A 20,578-nucleotide genomic window follows, 5' to 3' on the forward strand; every position below is an offset into this window, starting at 1 on the left:
GTTCTTGCTGACTGGGCCCATTAGTTTATGACCACGTTGTACATATCCTCTGATGGCTTCTGATGGCAGAATCAAATAGAGAACACTTTGGTGGGACTGGAGTTTCCCATTATGGATGTAAAGTAACTCTGTGGTCCTATCATGTCAACACGATCCAGAATCTCTGAGGGATGTTTCCAGCACCTAGCTGTGTGGCATGATTTAAAGTTTTTCAGAAGGCAAAGGAGGGTCCAACCTAGTTCTAGCAAAGTAGTTGGTGAGTTATTTAACATCTAACATTCACTCCAACTATAACAATCAAAAGTAAACTAGTGAACTAAACAACAGATTTTTCCACTGTGTAAAATTGTCAGTTAGCATACAGACATGTTTAATAACAGTGGTGCTAAAAAGTACAAAGCTCTCCAGACTCCCCTGTAACACCACCACAGCTCCATTATGGATTCTAACCAACTCTCCGAGGCAAATATCTCAGTCTATACTTAGCCCTGACATATCTGAGCCTGCCACACACAGAGCCATATGTTTCCTTTGGCCACCACAGCCATCACGTCCACACATCCAAATCTGCAAAACAGGGAGAACGCAGCCAGTCGGCCTGCTGTTATTCAGAACGAAAAAAGATTCCTGAAGCTGACAGGCCACAGTTAGTGAGCGCTCGCTGTGACAGCATCATAACAACATCCAGAAAGATAAGTTTCCTAACCTAGGCCCAGGGTTACGGTGGCTGTCCAGGACACAGCTGACCTTAAACGAAGCAGCATTCATTCATTGTACTTTTGTTACAACTGCAAACATCTTCAAACCACATTTCTAAAAAGCAGCTTAAAAGCCTGTGACGCATGAATCAGCCTGACAGACTCTAGATTACTCCGCACGTCAGATAACAATGTCAGTCAGAGTGTTGTTTGTGGCAGGAGTCTATTTCTCCATCAAGCTGTTTCCTTCAGATATCCCTGAACTTGAATTTAGGTCCTGAGGCTGTAATGACTGACAGCACACACACACACACACACACACACACACACACACACACACACACACACACACACACACACACACACACACACACTGTTTCTGGTCTGTTTAAACAGACCAGAGACTCATACACACACCACACTTTCTCTCACAACTGTGGTCCAGGAGTCCCTACTGTACTGAGCCAGCACAGAGAGAGAACATATCCTTATTAGGAAAAGAGCAGACGCCCTTATATGGGGAAACTTCCTCTGTAGTAACAGCCCAGTCTGCTGGCTTTCTCACTCACATTCTTTCAGCTCCAGGTTTCTCTGGGAGTTTTTCATTTCCGATTCGCTGGCTGGAGCAGGAGCAGGGCGGCCTTTCATAAGAGTCTAGCCTGGTGTGTGATCCCCCCTTTTTTTTTTGAAAAAAAAAAAAAATACACAAACCTTCGTCTCGGCCCTTTCCTGCAATCTCCACTTTGGGGTTTGATGTAATAAAATAAGCCTGGCCAGGGACATGGCACACCTGGCCTTTCAAGTTTCTCATAGACTAAACCTCATTAGGCAGGTGAGAAGCCTTTGTTCGTCTCGTATTTACCTCATGGGTCTTCGTGGGCCAGGCTGCACTTTCACTGCAGTCAGGATTTGTAATCATCATTTATCCTGACTAAGACCAAATGCAGTCAAAACTTCTTGTCAGATGTGAAACAAAATCTCCGGCCTTTTCAGAATCCTCTGAAAAATGTTGTCTTTCGGGAAGTAAGAAAAGCCGCCTAAGACTCAAATCAACAAACATCCATTTCGGGAAGTGCCACTTGGACTGAGAACATTAGTCTTTGTTCCCTTAATACTTGTCCTGCATACCTTGGCTGAGCTGCTTATTCAGCTCAGGTAACTCAGAAAACTGACCATTAGGATAATGAGCAGGATGTACACTGGATGCATTCTTTTAACTGTTTGATGAATATTGGCCAGGTTGCCAGATAAATTTAGATTTAGCCGTGGTGTAAAAACTTTCTATCTTTTTAAATAACAAAGCAAAAACAGTGACAGTAACTAAGTCACTTTTGCCACTTTTGCCACAATATTAACAGGCTGTGTTTATCACCTGTATAGGTTAGCAAGGTGCATTCAGGGACTCTATGGGTCTGATACCTACTAATTACCACTTACTGGCCCACTCACTCCTAGACATGGATAATGTTAAGTCCTAATGTAGTTGACAAGGGTAAAATAAAAAGTGCCATGCAAAAGTCTTTAACCGTCCATCATTTCTAGATATTTTGCTAGGAAAATCATAATTAACTCAGCCTGAACTCTCTTAGGCAAACCTTCTTTTCATGTTTGTATTTCAGTAGTCTTCAGGAGTAGTTCTCCAGGCTTCTTAAAAGACATTTAAAGCTCTTCTTTGGATGTTGGCTGCCTTTTGTTCTGTTCTCTTTCAAGATGATCCCACAGTGCTTAAAAAATGATGAGGTCTGGACTCCGGGGAAACCAGTCCATCACTGACTGTGTTCCATTGTGTGTTTTTCCATCCAGGTATGCTTTTATTGCATTAGCAGTGTGTTTGGGATCACTGTCATGCTGAAAAATGAATCTGTTGACAATCACCTTCCAGATGGTATTGCATGGTGGATCAAAATGCTCTGGGTGAAATGCAATCCCAAATCCTGATAGAGCCTCCACCGTGTTTTACAGATGGCTGTAGACACTCATTGTTGTACTTCTCCTGACCACCTCTGTACATCTTGTTGATTATTTTAATATTTGTTGATTCTTTTTTACCAAAAGCATGAAAATTAGAGACCTTTTTACACTGATTTTCAGTTTGGTTCTTAGGTAACTTGACACTTCTCTGTGTATGATTTCCTTCAGAACCACTTCCACTTCCACTGAGAGCATCTCTGAAGAGTTTTAAATGAATCATGAATGAATCACCAGAAGGGCCATATGCATCTCTTAGGTCCTTTTCCTCAAATTTTGTTAAGAACACACTGCACATCATACCAAGATACGGCAAGTTTTCAGCTACTAGAGCTTTGAGAATCACCTTGTTGGCTAAAAATTTTACTATTTCATGGTTGTCAAACTGTGTTATGTGTGGAATATTTTGCAGATTCAACAATGTAAGAGATGGGACTGAATGATGCATTTTGAAGCTGCTAGTAACAAAGTGCCTGAAGATAGAATATAAAATTGGTTGTCTGTTATGTGTAGACACAACACTGGTTCAGCTATTGAGTTTGGTGCCCTTGTTGTGCTTGTGTATTTTTTCCTCATAAAACAGTCAGGTACAAAGAATGGATTGATAATAGTGAAAAAGCACCCAATCTCCAAAGAACCTTTGAAAGCCCGAAAACCTGTTGTGAAGACTATGCATCCACTATCTTTACTGGCCAATGAAGCAAAGCAAAGTACAGAAATGTTCACCAGCCTGTTGCAGGGCTAACATAGAGATAAGCAATGATTCACATTCACAGCCAAATTAAAAATCCTAATTAACCTAACCTCATGCACTTCTTTGGGAGGAAGATGGCAGAAAACCTGCAGATCCTGCAGAAAACCCACGCAGACACAGGGAGAACATGCATATATGCAACTCCACACAAAAAGGCCCAGTCCTGTATTGACATTCAGGACCTTCCTGATGTGAGGTGCTCACCACCCCTCCACCATGCTGAACTGCTCTTGGTGTCAGCCTCATGTGGTTATATGTGGAACTGCAGGTTCTGTCACTGACAGTTGCCATTATTAGCACAAAGGGCAAATTTTCAATAATAATAAGCCGGTAATACTTTTAAAAAAATCACAACTTTTACTCATAATCAGTTATTTCTGTACTTTGGAACTGGCACTGTTACTCAAGCAAAGAAACCTCTCTGAGTTGCTCCACATTCGGATGAGTCTCTATCTGCAGAACAAATTCACTGAGAGAGTCTGGAGGGAATCAGGTCAGGTATATCACGTACAGCACATGAGGAGGGATTCAGAAACAAAACGCTTCATTCACGGTAATGAGTTCTTAATGATAATGTGTTTAAAAGAGTAGCTAATAATCAAATCTGCAGTCCAGCCACTGATGTCAGTGCACAAGAATGCCGCTGCAGTGTCTCAGAAATAACCACATGGGCATAGAAGACAAAGTCTCTAGACAACAGCTGCCAGGTCTCTGTGCTGGAACAAGCACCTTGACAAATAACCAGCTCAAGTTATTGACTCAAATGAATTTCCTTTCACTAACCGCTTGCTGTTAACGTACTAAAGTATATGCTGTCATGTGCCTTTGAAGCCAGGGCTGAGGAATGCTGTTGTGGGCTTAAAGTTTTAACCACATATTAAACTTCTTGGAGTTTGTTTAATTATTGTATGTTTCTGCTTATGAGCTTCTACCTGTTTTATTTCCACTGTCCTTCCTCCTCATCAAGTTATTTGAGGGTTCACTTTTGAACTGTTGCTGCCTTTCCCCTTTTCTTTCTTTTTGAAAAATTAATATTTATAGGTACTGGCTGTCTGTTTGTGAAGTCAGTCTTTAGGAATTCCCAGTGTGGGGTCTCAGGACTGTAACCAGACTTAACCTCCCAATCCAGATGAAAGGTGCTCTGAGAGAGAGACGGTGTTGTTTGGCCGAGCAGCAGAGCCTTGCCTTCAGACAGCAGGAATGTGGGATGTCTGGAGTGGGGGGCAGGAAGCGAGGAAAGAATGCCAAGTATGTCCATGTTTGTCCAGGGCTGGCTCTCCATTCAGCCCCCAGTGACGTGCTGCGAGGGCCAGCGGGTATAAAGGAGGCTCCACTCTGCAGTCAGAACTCAGATCAACTCTTCTACCGAAGCTAAACTCTAGCTTTCACCAAGAAAGGAAAAATAAAAAAAGACAGTGAGCCGGAGCAGCAGTTGGGAACAAGACAAGAGATCAATTTGATCAGAAAAGTTTCTCAAGCTCAAAACTCTGACGCTAAAGGACGACTTTTTCCGAGAAGGTGTTTTTGGAAGAATCTAAATTAATTACTAAAGACAAGAGAAGATGGTTGCTGAGATGAAGAAAATGATTTTGCTGCCTCTGCTGTGCATCATGCTTTCCTACATGGTAAGTCAGAAAAAAATAATTCATTTTAGTGTTTTGGTGTAGGCTTTGGCTTTAGCTGGACTTGAATGGTGAAGCCAGTGCTTTAAACTTGTCTTAAGAGCCAGTGTGTTGGATGTGTGTCTGTGTTTCTAGCACACAACGTGGGCATGATATTTACCAGAGAATGTGTCTGTGTGTGTGCCTGTTTTCAGGCTGCAGGTCAGGAGTGCAGCGGCCAGTGTTCGTGCCCGTCCACCCCTCCTCAGTGCCCCCCAGGTGTCAGCCTGGTGCTGGATGGCTGTGGCTGCTGCAGGGTGTGTGCCAAACAGATGGGGGAGCTCTGCACTGAGAAAGACGTCTGTGACCCGCACAAAGGCCTCTACTGTGACTTCGGAGCTCCCAACAACAGACGCATAGGAGTTTGCACAGGTGTGCCACTCATGGCTGATCTTTTCTATGACGTCTGCAATAAATCCAATGTATGAAGCAAATCATGACCCTTCTCTTGCAAATTCTACTTGACAGCTCGAGACGGAGCCACTTGTGTGTTTGGCGGAACGGTGTACAGGAGTGGAGAGACTTTCCAGAGCAGCTGCAAGTACCAGTGTACCTGTCTGGACGGAGCCATCGGTTGTGTGCCTCTTTGCTCCATGGACATCCGGCTGCCCAGCCCAGACTGCCCCAACCCAAGGCGTGTGAAAGTGCCTGGAAAGTGTTGTGAGGAGTGGGAATGTGGTTCTTCCGACACAAAGGAGAATGAAACTCCCACCACAAAAAGCTTCATGGGCCCTGTTTTGTCTGGTAAGTGTCTGTTTTTGAAGAACACAAGGCTACAGCAGGTTACAGCATAATTAGCACAGTTTTTCTAACCCAGCGTTTCCTCCTGTGTTTACAGCATACAGGAAGGAGGAGACCTATGGCCCAGATCCTTTTATGATGAGAGAGAACTGCCTGGTTCAGACGACTGAATGGAGCGCCTGCTCGAAGACATGCGGCCTGGGAGTATCTACCAGGGTCACCAACGATAACCGTGAATGCCGCCTAGAAAAACAGACCCGGCTGTGCATGGTGAGACCATGCGAGTCTCAGCTGGAGCAGAGCATTAGGGTGAGTTCTCGTTAAACAGCACCACACTCGTGACCTTTGGGCATATCAGTAAAAGAAACCCTGCTGAAGTTGCTCTTTCCTCTTTTTTTCCTCCTGTAGAAAGGGAAAAAGTGCATCCGTACTCCGAGAGTCTCCAAACCCATGAAGTTTGAGATCTCTGGCTGCACCACCACCAAGTCCTACAGGCCAAAGTTCTGCGGCGTCTGCCTGGACGGCCGCTGCTGCACCCCACACAGGACCACCACCCTGCCCATGGAGTTCAAATGTCCTGATGGAGAAGTCATGAAGAAGCACATGATGTTCATCAAGTCCTGTGCCTGCCACTACAACTGCCCCGGGGAGAACGACATCTTCGAATCCATGTATTACAAGAAGATGATGGGAGACATGGCGTGAGCCGCTCCTGGACGATAGGCGCTTTTGACTTGAAAACAAACACAACTCCATCTCATTTTGCAGCTCAGTATATATGTTTATCATGTTTTATTTTGCCATTTTCTCATTGTAAAAGTAGCCCAGGCGCTCGTCTTAGTGCCTGTATGTTTTGTACAGCTGATGAACATCAGCCTCATAGACTCAGACAGAGGGTTGCTTAGCAGCTCCAAAAGATCCCTGCACTATAACTTCTTTTTTTTTTTTGACAAACCTGCTGTCAGGTTTCCGCCCATTTCCCTTGAAAGCCTTTTTACAAACCCGTCCATTTTACTGTGTGCATTTTATACCTTATCTAAACGTTGACCTCCTCTCTAAATGAGGTGTCTAATAAGTCCCTCCACCCTCCCAGTCCAAGACCAGACCTGTAAACTCTAAGCAGCTGTAGAGGGAGCATGCAGTCCACAGCAGGCCAGTGTTTCCCTGTCCAAACAGGTCTGAATGTGTCCTTGTATGTGTGTGTCTGTGTGTGTGCGTGTCTAAATTTTAGCCTTGTCTGTGTGTACGCTTTTCACTGTGCTTACAGAGTAGAGGAAAGGTCAGAGTTTCTGCCCTGGATGAGAAAGCAAGCAGCATGCTTTGTTTAGGGTTAGATAATGGAGTACAGTGGGCTTTGCCACGGCACTGAGAAAAGAAGAAAAAAAACATTTTGACTATTACTGATTCAGGTCAGAAGGAGGGGGAAAAAAGCATCTACAGGAACAAAATGTCTATTTTGTACAAAAATAGAAGAAGAAGAGACTGGAAGAATTGTAATTTCATTCCTTTAAAAAAATACTGATGTATATACTTTGTATATATGTGTACAGTTTAAGTTAATTTAAAAAGCCAAAATGTTTTCTGTGCTTCAAAATGTATCAGTGGTGTATTTTTGGTTATTTTTTACTATTTTATTGAGAAGTGTGACAAAAATGTTACATGTTTGACTTTGTAGCTGGAAATAAAATCTTATATTTTTTATACAAACATGAACTGGTCTGTCTTTAACTTTGATCCGAGACTGAGATCCAGCTCCACAACGGCTTCATTAGCTCTTGGCTTTCAGCCGACATTTGAAAGCACATTTAACCGTAGCTCTGCTAAACTGTTAGGTTTTGACACCATATGAACTCGTGCATCACTCACTCAGAAAAAAAATAGCCTCAGTCATCGGAGCAGGCCTTCAGGCTCAAGTGATTTAAAGAGGCGTTCAACATAAAGGATGTCTTTGTTTAGCTAATTGAAGTAATCTATAAAAATCCCTCCATTTATCTACGACATGGATGCCTTACATATTCGTGCTGGTTTTATGCAACATGGTGCAGTGCAAGCACTCAAGAAAGCTGTGTGTCATGCAATTAAATTATGTACATAAAAGCAGACAAATATAAGAGAGGATGTTTTAAGTTTAATGGCATATGCATTTATTCATGTGTTTTCTAGTTATTTTTGTAACACACATAAAGGAAAATGGAAAAGAGTCCATGCAAACATGACCATTGTGCATTTTAATCATGCTGTTGCGTTTCTCGCCTTTGAAAAAAAAGAGGTAAGAGATGGTCTAATGCTGCCATCTGGTGCCCTTTCACAACCTTAAAAACCCTGAACTATATTTGTAACAGCTGGCTGAATAGTGTAGAGATGCAAAGTTCCAAATATAACTAATACAAAATATCCAGTAAACACTATCCCCATTGTCACTGTTATCTGTGATCTCGGATTATGTTCAGTAACTAAATTTTTCTGTTGAATTTTCTGTGCAAAACCTACCTTCAGATGCAGTATTCAGGCTTTCCAAGACTGCATTTGTCTGACTGTACATGATTCAATTTCGAGTCATGCCTACAGTAGCTATATTTACTCGAGTTGCCAAAGAAAGCAGAACTTTCACATTTTAGTTTCTCCACTGCCCACATTGTGTTCTTGACTCCTTCCAGTCCATGTTTCGCTCGGCAGCTCTTGACATATTGCTGTTAAAATGCAGCATTTAAAAAAAACCCAGCTAACACTGTATGATAATATCTACTCTAGATATTTTCTTCTTAATAGTAACAACCAAAGAATTTTCATATTGCTGCCAAAACAAAGGTTAAATTGCCCGTTGAAAAAGAATGTGTCAACAGCCTGTGTGTCATGCTGATGATTCATGTTGTCAGCGTTGTCGCCCACAAGCAAGCACAGACTGTATCTACACTTGTAATTTAAGTTTGCAGTGGATCCTATAGGTTTGTGTGGGTTGTGTAGATCAATCTATACAGTGTGATGGTCCTGTAATGACTCTTAATACTCTCCCTTTAATATGTTAATAATAAGCTGACTTTAGAGGCATGAAAAACAGTCACCAAATAGAGAATTCCAGATAAACTATTCAATTTATTGATTTTCTTACATAAATTCAGTACAGATCACACCCCAGACATTAATCCGCTAAAAATCACTTATTGCCTTGGCTTGATTTGCATCAACTGCATCTATGACAATCATCTAAGTCTTCTCTATCTTAAACTTTGTAAGTAAATGCGCATTCCAGAAAGAGCTTTGTACATGTATACATGCCATTACTGTACAACCTCACCTTGTAGGTGTATACCTGGATTTGCCTTAACCTTTCACAATGAATCAGTGCGCACCGTTGAGATAATCTAAAAAGCAGAAGAGATACGTTTACAGAAACAGAGACGTGATTGTCAGAGAAAATGAAGCTGAACAAGTCGCCTTTCTTCGGGAATCTTCTGAAATGTTACGCACGCAAATGCACGGTACGCGCGCACTTGTGTGTTGTTAGTATGCACGTCTAGCTGCAATGTGCATCTACTGTATGCTACTCTATGTGAACGTCACGAGTGAGGCTGCGGCGGTCGGGCCTCCTCAGGAAAAATAGCGGAAAGACAAAAATCTTGTCACACATTCACACGCTCTGTGGAAACCAGGCAGCTGGTAAAGCGGAGGAGGACGAGGAGGCAGAGGAGGTTGCGGTGTCAAACTTTGTTCCAATCTCTCTCTCTCTCCCTCTCTCTCTCCCCCTTTCGATTTCTCTCAGCCTCGCCGCAGCTCATGGAGTTTCTGGGCAACATTTTCAAGCTCTGACTCGATGGCTGCCAGACTTTCAATCTCAGGCTCCTGCAGGTATAATGAGAAGGCAGCGTGTGAGAGAAGGGACACCAGCAGTGCAAACAATCATATTTATTCGTGGCTCGAATGTCCTATCTATTAGAGAGAGCGCAGATAACGTCCAGAATGGCATCCTTTACCTTCAATTTAATAACAACTGTGTTGCAGTTTGCATCCATCAAGGCTATTGCAGTGTAAATAGCTTCCTTTCAAGATATTGCAGGGAGTCAAGCTGTAGGAAGAATCCTGCTTTAGAAGCAAACAGGTAAAACATCCTGAGGAACAATTTCATTGCATTCAGGAAGGATTTCCTTCTTACTTGCTGAGAGAAATCCCTCATATCTAAATATGAATGTATCATTAGACTAGAAACAGCCATACACTGTATATCAAAGATGGATGCAACTCCTGGTTCTAAGAGGAACATTCTGCATTCTTTCTAATGGCCAGCAGGGGGCGACCCCTGGGATTTCAAAAAGAAGTCTGGTTGGGCAGATATCTGATGGAAATCTAGACTTTGGTTCCTTTGATCAAGTTTTCTGATGCATCTGTGGTCTCAATCACTGGTTTCACAGCTTATTGAATGCGGCATGATGTTCTTTGGTATACTCTTATAGCTGAACAACACAGAACGGAGATGTCCATCTCTAAGATCTATGGTTTAACTCCCAAAAAGATAATCAAACACTCCTTGTTGTTTTACCCCCAAAATGGAGGGAGTACGTAATCGGTTGTTTGTTTGTCTGTTTGTTAGCAGTCTAGCGTCCACAGTTTTCAAGATTTAATGTTCACATTTTGTTTGATGGAAGACACCCAATAACAGCTTGAGATGATTTCACTTTGGTGAAAGTTATGTCGTAGTCAAGCTCACACCAAATGTAAAAAAATCAGTATAACTTTAAACATTTTTTTATCTCTTGTCTTATCAGCTTTACAACAATATGTTTGGACTCTTTATTTTTCCAGCACGTCACCTTACAATGCCACAGCGATGCTGTAACAGGCTGACGTCACCATGTTGTAATAAAAACATCATAAAACTTTTAAGTAGTTTAAGTATCCTCTTTATGCTCTCGGTGTTCTTGTTTGTGTCATTATTAATTAGCGGTTTTATTGGAGGTTATATAAAAACAATTTCCAGTTTTTATTTTAAGCCAAGTTGTGGCTTGCTATATCTCCTAGTCATGTGGAAAGATTCCTTTAAGCGATTTAGCACTTTTTATTTTTGTTTCTCAGACCGTGAATCTCACAAAAGAAGGGGAACGAGCACCTCTGACTTTCTGCTGGCGCTCCCTTCTTCCTCCAACCCCCTCCTCTCCTCCGGTGCTCTTCGAGCAATCATCTGCAGCTCCTTCTCCTCTGGACTCTTCTGAGCATTTCTTTTCTTCTCCTCCTTTTCCTCCGCTATCTCTTTTGAATGATGAGGCACTTCATGTTGCTCCTCCTTTGTGGCTGCTTTCTTCTTCAGCAGCAAAGGCTTGGTTGCCTTGGTCCACCGCTGTAAGCTCTCCCTGTTCCCTCGCTTTGTCTCCTCCTGACGTTCTTCCTCTTTGCCCTTGTTTTTATGGAAGAGTGAGAGCCTCTTGGTCATCTCTTCCTCTTCATCGGATGTTTCGTCTTTTGATTTCTTTCTGCGTGCGTCTCTCTTCTCATCCGATCCATCATCTGGGAATATGAAAAGAATAAGATTTATTTTTATTATTTTTCTCACTGAAACACCTCTGCTAGGCCGCTGCCAGAAAAGTCTCCACCATCAGCAAGATTCCACTTCTTGTAATGAAATATTTCTTGCCAGCTGGCAGCACTGGACCTCAGTAGTGCTAGCAATGCTTTATGGAATTATCAGCATGGCTGAAGCGATCAGATGACTTGGCTGAAGCTTCATTTTGCAGAATCAGTATCACTATTTCATTGTACTCAAAATAAAACAATTTCTCTGTTGAACATTGCAGAGATAGAACGAGCTGATTGCAGTCTTGATAACTTTAGAGAGTACGGCGAGATGACTGCAGTTGTAACCGAGCGCTTGAATTTTCCAACAGTGAGCTACTCATTCATTCCTGTTGACGAGCTGTCATTTTGCCAGCCGTGCTGGCCTCGCTCCCCTGCGAGTGAGGGGGCTGAGATTCATCATGTAGATGGAAGTGCTTCCATCAATCAGCCAGCCCTGAGATAGCAAGCAGTTTCCATTTACAAGGCAGTTTTAGTTTCACCGCTGTCTCTGTCTTAAGATCCTGCTTCTACCATTAATGTTACATCTTTTCATTTGCTTTGAGTGGCCTGTGTTATCAAAATAAAAAACTCGACTGCATCTTTAGATGCCAAACTCTCGATCTCCTTTTCCAATTTCCTTATGCTACTTTTACTTTATAACACATAAATTTCAAAGAAGGACCAGGAAATGTGTGCTTGCCTTTGCTCTCCTCTTCTGAAATCTCCTCTGCTCGCTTCTTGCCATAGCCTTCTTCATCTTCCTCCCTCTTTTCATCCTCGCCCTCCCGCCACTCCTCTGCAGACTCAGAGACGTGGCTTCCCGGGCTTTCATCACTCTCCCGTTTCACCTGCACTTCTTCAGCTTCATTGTCCCCCTGCAACTCGCCGTCTTCCATGCCTGCTTCCTTTTCATCTTTTCCAGCTCCCGTCCTCTTGGACAGGATAGATCGTTCGCCGGGGCCTCCTAAAGCCTCCAACATGGATCGATCTGAAAATAGGGGAGAGTGGGGATTTAATTTACTAGAAGAAATTGATTTTCTAGTGATGTTAAAAGAAGGCGCTTACACAAAAGTACTACAGTTTATTATGGGGTTTATTGTTGTTACCCCCATGTTTTTGATTGACAGTAGGAGGCATATGTAACCCAGACAATTTAAAAAACAAAAAAAACAAAGCCCATTATCTTCTTCTTTGACCACATTCAAATTGCTATTCTTGTTTTTCCTTCCCACCTTACCATTGTGTGATTGACTTTGGTACTAGCACTGATTTAAAAAAAAAAAAAAAAAAAAATCCTAGGTATGCTGTTATGTGGAAGGACGTCATACATGTTCTGATTTATTTCCCTCACAGAGCCTCAGCAGAAGTTAAATCTACCTCAGCACTTTTGATGTGTTTTTAGCGAGACTTTGCTGAAAAACATAAATAATGGAAACTATACATCACTGTCACAGCTGCTGCATTTAACCCACCGATTAGATACGCCATAAAAAATAAGAAGCATAACCACATGATGTATAGGAAGGTCCAGCTCACCAGGGACATCATCTGTAGCCTGAAGGGTCGGTGCTGCTGCTGTAGGCGTATCAGCTCTCCCCCGACCACCTTAAATGAAAATGAGTCGCTCGAGCCTTCCATCATTCTTATCTTCATGCACACGTAAACGAGATGAGTAATCCGTGACTCACCTTGAGCAGCGATCTCCTGCATCTCCTTCAGAAAGTTTTGATGACGAAGGATAGTAACAAGTCGGTCATCTGCACACACACACACATTAAAATGCAAACATAACAGTGAAGAAGAAGAAAAAAAAATAGCAGATAAAAGGCAGGGAATTGATGCTGTAGGGGGTAAATCACAGGTGTACATCTTTCCCTTTTCACTGTTTTCAAAGGATTCAGAGACACGTTTTTGTGGATTCATCAGAGTTAATTGCCCTGGAATTTACTGCTTTCAAAGCAAGAGCACAATTAATCATTTGGCCCACAGAGACTCCCACAGCAGCAAGCGAGCACTTGGACTTTCTGCTGACCCACAAACAGCACTGCATATAGCATGCAGCAGCAGGAGCAAGAGACACTGTACTGTATCATGTTCTTGTATCAATCAGTTATCTCTCTTTTCCTTTTACTCCTCCTCTCCATTCTCCTTTCTTTCCATCCCCTACGGTGGTGTACAGTTTCCCGCTCACAGCACCCGCTCAGTAGCAAACGCTCGATGAGTAAGGCTGTGATCGATTTTTTTTGTGTGTGTGTGTTTTTTTTTTTATACAACAAGGACGACATCAAGGTAAAACACCATCTATGTAACTGAATCGTCTTTACCGAGTCCTAGTGACCTCTCTGAATAAAACACTCTGCAGCAGACTTTTACCCAGCATTCACTGCATCAATCCATTAACCTTATGATCAGAGCGCTATGCACGCGTTACGAGAGAACGGTGGATTTCTTCTAAAATACAGCACTTTTCCAGGAAGGCCTGGCCTCTTAATCCGCTCTTTTATATGGGAATGACAGCTGTGAGGGTGGGGATGATGATAATAACTGACCAGGGAAATCTGTATAAATCTATAAACAGGGAGCGACCTCTACCAGTGCCCTCGCAAATCGGTAAAGGTTAGAAATGATGTAAACATACATCCATTTTTGATTTTATTCCCATGGGGCCAAATCAGAAAATATGATATCCCAAGGCATTTAGCATAGTCAGATTAAGAGAGCCATCAGTTTTGTGATGAGCAAGCACTTGGCAACAGAGGGGAAAATACATTATAGCTGATTAGACCCTCAGATTAATGGAATGTAAAACTAAAACCTAAAACACTGCCGCGATGGGGCAATATGAAGGAAACGCACTGTGTTTCTGCAGCATGTTTAAGATATGAGGATGTTAAGAAAAGGTCAGCAGAGAGGATAACACCATCCAACAGTCTGGGAAATGTTTTTATGTGAAAATCAAAGTTTTATTGGTGTTTTTAGATGGGACTAGATAATAGCCAGACTGTGGGTTATCTTACAGTCCTTATGTGTGTGCAGCCTGTGTGCAGTAGAAGAAGCGACATGCTTCAGTTTTAGGTAATATTCTAACACGTAATTGCAAAATCAATTCTTTTTCATTAATAACTCATTTTTTACGTGCATGTTGCCTGTGCTAATTTAAGCTATCAATGTAGTTGTTTGCAGCACTGAGCCATGCTAACAGCCCCTTTTAATAATAAAGGACATTTGATTATGCTCAGTGTTGCCGAACTGTCTTCCTTCTTTTGCTTACCTGTCTTCAGTGTGGCCAAACACTCCTGACTGACAGGCATGGGGTGTGGCCTCGATAGGACATCTGCCAGCGCCTCCACGATGCATTTCATCACCTGTGGATGCACACAATCCAGAATCAGAGGAGAGACAGTCCCCAAATGATCCCCAAAAAAGTGAGAATTACAGTAAAACAAGCTGCTGTTGCAAGCAAGATGAATTAAACTGAATCAAAAGCAGCATATGAGTCTGAGACTCTTTGAATGCAGCTTGTGTGCTAACTTAGCCACTAATTGAAAGATATAAATCTCTTTAGATGAGGGATCAAAATTATTTCAACTCCCATTGCGCCAATACTACATCCATACATAATTTTTCACAATCTTTTTCTTTTTTTTTTTTTTTTTTTTTTTTAAAGGTGCCCAGCTTCTTCACAAAAGACCTTTGAAGTGATCCACATTTCCCTTTTGCAGTCTTGTCTCTCCAAACCTTATTCTGGAAAGCTCTCTCTCCCTCCCTCCCTCTCTGTCAGTGGATTTAGCATCCTCAAAATCATGGAGGTCAAGGCTCTCCATTGCTCTCAAATTGCTTTCTATTGATTTTTACAAAGGCAAATGTGGGTTTGCCTCACAATGAAGGTGCTTAAAGCTTTAAATTATTGGGATTAAACATTTCTAATCACTGCGTGCCTTAAGAGTGCAGCTGGAGAGCAGCTAGAAGGCAATGCAGTGGATTTGTATTATTTGTCATACTGACAAGAAGAATATCCCTGAAGTATCGATTTAAGAAGGTTAACACTAACCTGTACTAGTTTCTTTTTTGCTTTTTGCTTTTCTGTTGCTCCAATAAAACTAATATTAGAATAGAAAATGTTACCAAAAACAATAAGAAAATATTTACCTTTACGTCCTCATTCTCCAGCTGACTCGAAGTCACTGGCAATGAAAGGACTGCAAGAGAACAAGAACACAGAGAGAAAAGAAAATCATGCATGTTTATTTGTTCACATGCTTTTCATAATCCCTACAGCTCCTTTGTGTGCGTGTGTGTGTGCGTGTGTGTGTGCGTGTGCGCTTTTCTTTCCTCACTCGCTGTGTTACTACAAGCCTCTGGTTGTTTTAGTAACGAGAATAATTGTGCCAAAGGCGCAGGTGAATTCATTGCAATTAAAGATGCGCTTGTCGCTGTCCTCGGTGCGGAACCCCGGCAGTCACAATACTTAATGCAGATTTCCTTCAACCAACCGTCTGTGTCTTCATATCGCTCAACTTCATCAAGGTTTAGCTGTCTGTTCTTTTTCTTACCGCAGCTAGACAGGATTGTCAAAAGGAACAGTCCTCTCCCGATCATGTTTGGAAACGAGGCGAAGTAGCTCTCCAGGAATAATAAAAAATAGCGAAGCTTTTATCAGAAGGTTAGGTTTCTTCCCTGTAAATCAAAGTCGGTGAATTAGGGACGCATTCTGAACAAAACTTAGCCGCCTTTCGGTATTTCTGGAGAGCTAGATTTTCTGCAGCATCGGTGACCCGACAGCCTCCGTCCTCTCCGGTCTCTCCACCAAGACCTCGCCGCAACAGCACCCTTTTTATAGCGTGAGCTGGAGAGAGGAAATGACATCATCCTGGGACAAATAATTGCTGTTGTACCTGATCATACCTCGCTGGTTGTCAGGGCGTGTGCCAGTTCAGAGTGCCTCAGGTATAAAAGTGAGCATCTCTATCCCCGTGCGCTGTTTGAGCATCGATCATGTTTTTCATCCTTTGTATGGTTTAACTGGAAGCATATGTATTTTTAAATTAATTTTTGGTTGTGTAAACTTTAGCTTTGATTCAAAAGGTTTATGTTATACATTTGATTTTGAAAAAAAGCAACAACCGCACAGGACAAAGACACACAACAATGAAAACAGGATAGGATAAAGGGGGTAGACAGATGGCGGGATTTTAAATAAGTAACAAGGAATATGAAGGGTGATGATCATCATCCTGATACATATGTTTATCCGCACAATTACCACCCACAAAAATATGGATGTATATCTGAACACATACCTATAGCTATATGTATATAAATATATACACCAAGCACTGACATGTGAAGTAAATATTACTGATTATCTCTTCATCATGGCAGCTGTCAGAGAGTAAGTGAACATTTTGTTCTAAAAGTTGATTTCTTAGAAGCAGGAAAAATGTGCAAGTGTAATTATCTGAGGAGTTTGACAAGCTGATGTTCCTGGTCTGCTGTGGTCAGTATCTATCAAAAGTGGTCCAAGGAAGGAACAGTGGTGAGTCAGTGACAGGATTGTGGACGGTCAAGACTCATTAATGCTTATGGGGAACAAAGGTAAGCCCGTGTGGCCAACAGATGAGCTACTGCAGCTCAAACTACCTAAACAGTTAATGTTGGTTCTGATGGTGTCAGAACACACAGTGCATCACAGTTTGTTGCGTATGGAGCTGCATAGCTGCAGACCAGGCAGGATGCCCATACTGCCCCCTGTTCACCAAGGAAAGCACCAACAGTGGACAGATGAATATCAGAACTGGACCATGGAGCAAAAGAAGTCAATCTGATGGTCCGATGAATCACACTTTCTTTTACATCACGTGGGTGGCCGGATGCGTGTACCTCACAGGGGAACACCTGGCACAGGATCCACTGTGGGAAAAAAGCAGGCTTGTGCAGGCAGTGCGATGCTTTGGGCAATGTTCTGCTGGGAAACCTTGGTTCTGCCCTCCATGTAGCTATTACTTTGATACGTACCACCTACTTAAGCATTGTTGCAGACCCTCCTTCCTTGGAAACAGTATTCACTGATAGCTGTGGCCTCTTTCAGTAGGATCATACTCCCTGCCACAAAGCAGAAATGGTTCAGGAATGGTTAGAGGAGCACAACAGCAAGTTTGAAGTGTGGACTTCAAATTCCCCAGATTTAAATCCAGTTGAGCTTCTGTGGGATGTGAACCCCAGAATTGAAGGGGGAAGTCTGCTTTTCCTTCACATCTTGTTTAAAGACTATTTGATCTGGGAGCTGGCGCCAGTCCCCCTCGATCCTGTACTGGATAAGCAGTCAAGAGAATGGATGTATTGTAAATAAATGATAGTGTCTCTGTCAACATCACTGAGTGATTCCCCATAGGACAAAGAGGGATTATCAAGCTGTATTTACTGATTGTGCCGCTTGACTGCCTAAATGTGTTGCCTGGTGATATTTTATTAAAAATTATTGCTGCCATTGTCCAGATTTGCTCATGTGAGCATGTGACCCAAATCAAACTGAGCTATGTTGCAAGGTCTGTTCATATTTAGGAACAATGCAGTATTTATCTTTCTAGATTAATATTTTATAATTACAGCATACAGTTTATTGTGCCTGTTGATACAGATAAAACAGACAACCTCTTTCTCTGAGCCAAATACACAGCCTTCTTCACACATCTATTGAATGAAGCACTCTTTTGGTAACGCCTACAATAATTTTCACCTATTTAGACAAAATTTATCACAGTGTAACACATTTAATCATCATGCACAATGCTAACTACAGAACGCAGGTGTTAAATACAACTGCAGCTGTCATTAGATACAAATACTCAGAATTGAGTATGTTTTGCTTCTGTTGTTATGAAACTGATATCAGGTTAGTCCAAAGTGCATAGCAAGAAACACTGAGTTGAAGGTTGATACCAACTGTGGATGAAGAGGTAAAAGATCTTTGTCTTCCTCTTCTTTTAGCAGCTCCCTGCTCTGCATATGCCCAAACCATCTCATCCCTGCCTCTTTATCTTTGTGTCTAAACCACTTGACCTGAGCTGTTCCTCTGATGTACTTGTTTACAATCCTGTCCATTCAGGTCACCTCGAATGAAAAACACCTGTCTTTCTGTCAGTGCTACTGTCTCCCAACCATGCATCACAGCACGTCTCACCACCAGCTAGTAAACCTTCCTTTTCACTCTTGCTGCTATCCTTCTGTCACAAATCACCCCTGATACTAGTCTCCAGCAAGTTCCCCTTCCTGTGCACTAATCTTCACCTCTTGTGCACTGTCTGTTGCTTTGGATGGTCGACCCCAGCTATTTGAACTCATTTACCTTTACTTCTACTCCTCTACTCCCAGACTCTCCTTCACCTACTTCCTGCTCTCGCTACAGATCACTTATTCCACAGAATCTCCTGGCAGACCGCGTCTGTCAGTCTGTTTTTCACCAAAGAAAACAAAAAGGAGCTCAAATGCAATCCCTGATGCAATCCCACCCGCACCTTTAACCCATCTATCCACGTCATCACTGTCCTCATACATGTCCTGCACCACCCTGACATACTTCTTTGCCACTCCTGACTTCCTCATCTCTTTCTCTAGATCTACCAACAGACAGTGCAACTCATTCTGACCTTCTCTATTCTTCTTCATCAACATTCTTAAAGCAAACATAACATCTGTAGGGCTCTTTCTCAGCACTAAGCCATACTGCTGGTCATCAGTATACTTCATCTCCAAACCTCATTTCTCCCACAGTCTAAAGACATGCATCATGTTAGGTTGTGAGTATGGATTGCTATCTCTCACAATTAGCCGTCCAACAGATTATCAACCCTGCCTCTTTCCCTGTGACAGCTGGGATAACCTCCAACAACCTCTGCAGAAAACGGATGGAAGGTACTATGGGGTCCTAGGCTAAAACTTTTCCAAGTCACCAAATCTCTGTTTGTTTTATTGCCCCTCCCAACCTACATCAGCCACACTGAAAGTCCCCACAATTACTTATGACTGCAATTTGTTTTCATCTGTTCTTCTGTCATCTCCTTCTTGTTTCTGCTCCTTTAATGGCTTGCCACAGTGGAGCAATGTGCGTTGACCAATCTGTATGCAATTATCCTGATCTGCATAAATATTTGCCAAAATATATTTTATACCAATGCCCTTCCTAAAGGATGATTATAATTAGAACACAGTGAAGCCTGTAAATAAGGTCCCAAATAGCACCCCAATTAATTTAGGTAATTAGACCAAATCTGCCACCCGTGTAACCAATAACAACACTGAAATGGGTAGTGATGATTTATCTAATTACAATAACTAATTTTTTACTTTAAATTTCCTTTTTGCCACATTTTACTGATAACAAATTAATTAAAAACATGACATGAGAGAAATGTATTTTTTTGATTTCAGTAAACCCATCAGGCTTTTACTAAGAGTAAAATAAAAATATCCCTATTAATAGTCACAAATAGTTCCATCTGTTGTGCCACCCGCCTAAATGCACACAACTCTCTCACCTTGGAAAAGCTCGTTGATGGATCCCGCTGCTGTATGAAAGCTGCAGGTGTGGAAAAAACTCAGAGAAAACATCTTCAGGGCTGGATTTTTTACAGACGTTTCAGCGTGCGAAAGATACGATGGAGCAAATAGAGTTGGGGGTTGTTTGTGATGTTGGAGGCGGTGGGTGTGTGATCTGTGTCTGATTCACCTCCTGACCAGCGGTCTTGTCACATCAGAAGTGTCAGAATTGGCAACCCTGCACCAAGTGAAGCTTTATTATTGTTTTTTTCTCCCTTTGAATTTTAATAAGACCTTTTCCCTGAGCCTCCTGAGATCTGACATTAAATGATGATACATTAAAACTGCAGAAACAGTACCAGCATTTTGTCTCCATTTATAAGGAGCAGACATGCACACTGGAAAATTCTAAAACTTCTGGATGTGCATGTCCTCATGAGGTCATTTTCATCTTGTTACTGACATGTTCATTAAAAAACAAACAGAGCAGAGGTTTCTAAAGTGGGAGGGGGCGTTTGGACTGTTTGCAGTTTCACATTCACCGACATCCCAAAGATCTCATTATGCATTCAGAGAAACAATAAAGGCCAATCTGCATCAGAGCTAGACCAGAGGATCCATATTTGTCCCGCGTAAAGTGCCGACGGCTTTGTTTAAACATGAAGACTGTTTCCTTT

The 20,578-nt window shown here is 42.1% G+C and overlaps 2 protein-coding genes across 3 annotated transcripts; one reads left to right on the forward strand and one right to left on the reverse strand.

The window, feature by feature from the left end:
- Positions 1-4,763: 4,763 nt before the first annotated feature.
- ccn2a (cellular communication network factor 2a) lies at positions 4,764-7,529 on the forward strand. Its single transcript, XM_026142739.2, has 5 exons — positions 4,764-5,045; positions 5,237-5,453; positions 5,550-5,825; positions 5,920-6,131; positions 6,231-7,529. Exons 1-5 carry the CDS (start codon positions 4,983-4,985, stop codon positions 6,525-6,527), a joined length of 1,065 nt encoding a protein of 354 aa, XP_025998524.1. The 5' UTR covers positions 4,764-4,982; the 3' UTR covers positions 6,528-7,529.
- A 1,366-nt stretch (positions 7,530-8,895) lies between these two features.
- LOC113006656 (uncharacterized) lies at positions 8,896-16,309 on the reverse strand. 2 transcript variants are annotated; one of them, XM_026142738.2, is made up of 8 exons: positions 15,920-16,309; positions 15,516-15,565; positions 14,638-14,731; positions 13,055-13,123; positions 12,903-12,971; positions 12,067-12,354; positions 10,924-11,318; positions 8,896-9,662 (listed from the first exon to the last, which is right to left on the reverse strand). In XM_026142738.2, the coding sequence occupies exons 1-8, from the start codon at positions 15,963-15,965 to the stop codon at positions 9,579-9,581; spliced, it is 1,095 nt and encodes a 364-aa protein (XP_025998523.2). In that variant the 5' UTR covers positions 15,966-16,309; the 3' UTR covers positions 8,896-9,578. The 2 variants fall into 2 exon arrangements, with proteins under 2 accessions (XP_025998523.2, XP_080146331.1); XM_080290205.1 differs by lacking the exon at positions 12,903-12,971 and having other exon boundaries at positions 15,920-16,174.
- Between the last annotated feature and the right edge of the window lie 4,269 nt (positions 16,310-20,578).

The sequence above is a fragment of the Astatotilapia calliptera genome, chromosome 15 (assembly GCF_964374335.1).
Source record: "Astatotilapia calliptera chromosome 15, fAstCal68.1, whole genome shotgun sequence".
NCBI classification, from domain to species: domain Eukaryota; kingdom Metazoa; phylum Chordata; class Actinopteri; order Cichliformes; family Cichlidae; genus Astatotilapia; species Astatotilapia calliptera.

What these genes read in the sequence shown, in the direction of transcription:
- ccn2a (XM_026142739.2), top strand. Translation starts at nt 4,983, where the DNA reads ATGGTTGCTGAGATGAAGAAAATGATTTTGCTGCCTCTGCTGTGCATC. An exon ending in GCATCATGCTTTCCTACATG is followed by an intron (nt 5,046 to 5,236) that starts GTAAGTCAGAAA and finishes GCCTGTTTTCAG; the next exon opens with GCTGCAGGTCAGGAGTGCAG. An exon ending in CATGGGCCCTGTTTTGTCTG is followed by an intron (nt 5,826 to 5,919) that starts GTAAGTGTCTGT and finishes CTGTGTTTACAG; the next exon opens with CATACAGGAAGGAGGAGACC.
- LOC113006656 (XM_026142738.2), bottom strand. Translation starts at nt 15,965, where the DNA reads ATGATCGGGAGAGGACTGTTCCTTTTGACAATCCTGTCTAGCTGCG. An exon ending in GACAATCCTGTCTAGCTGCG is followed by an intron (nt 15,566 to 15,919) that starts GTAAGAAAAAGA and finishes GTTCTCTTGCAG; the next exon opens with TCCTTTCATTGCCAGTGACT. An exon ending in TGGAGAATGAGGACGTAAAG is followed by an intron (nt 14,732 to 15,515) that starts GTAAATATTTTC and finishes GTGCATCCACAG; the next exon opens with GTGATGAAATGCATCGTGGA.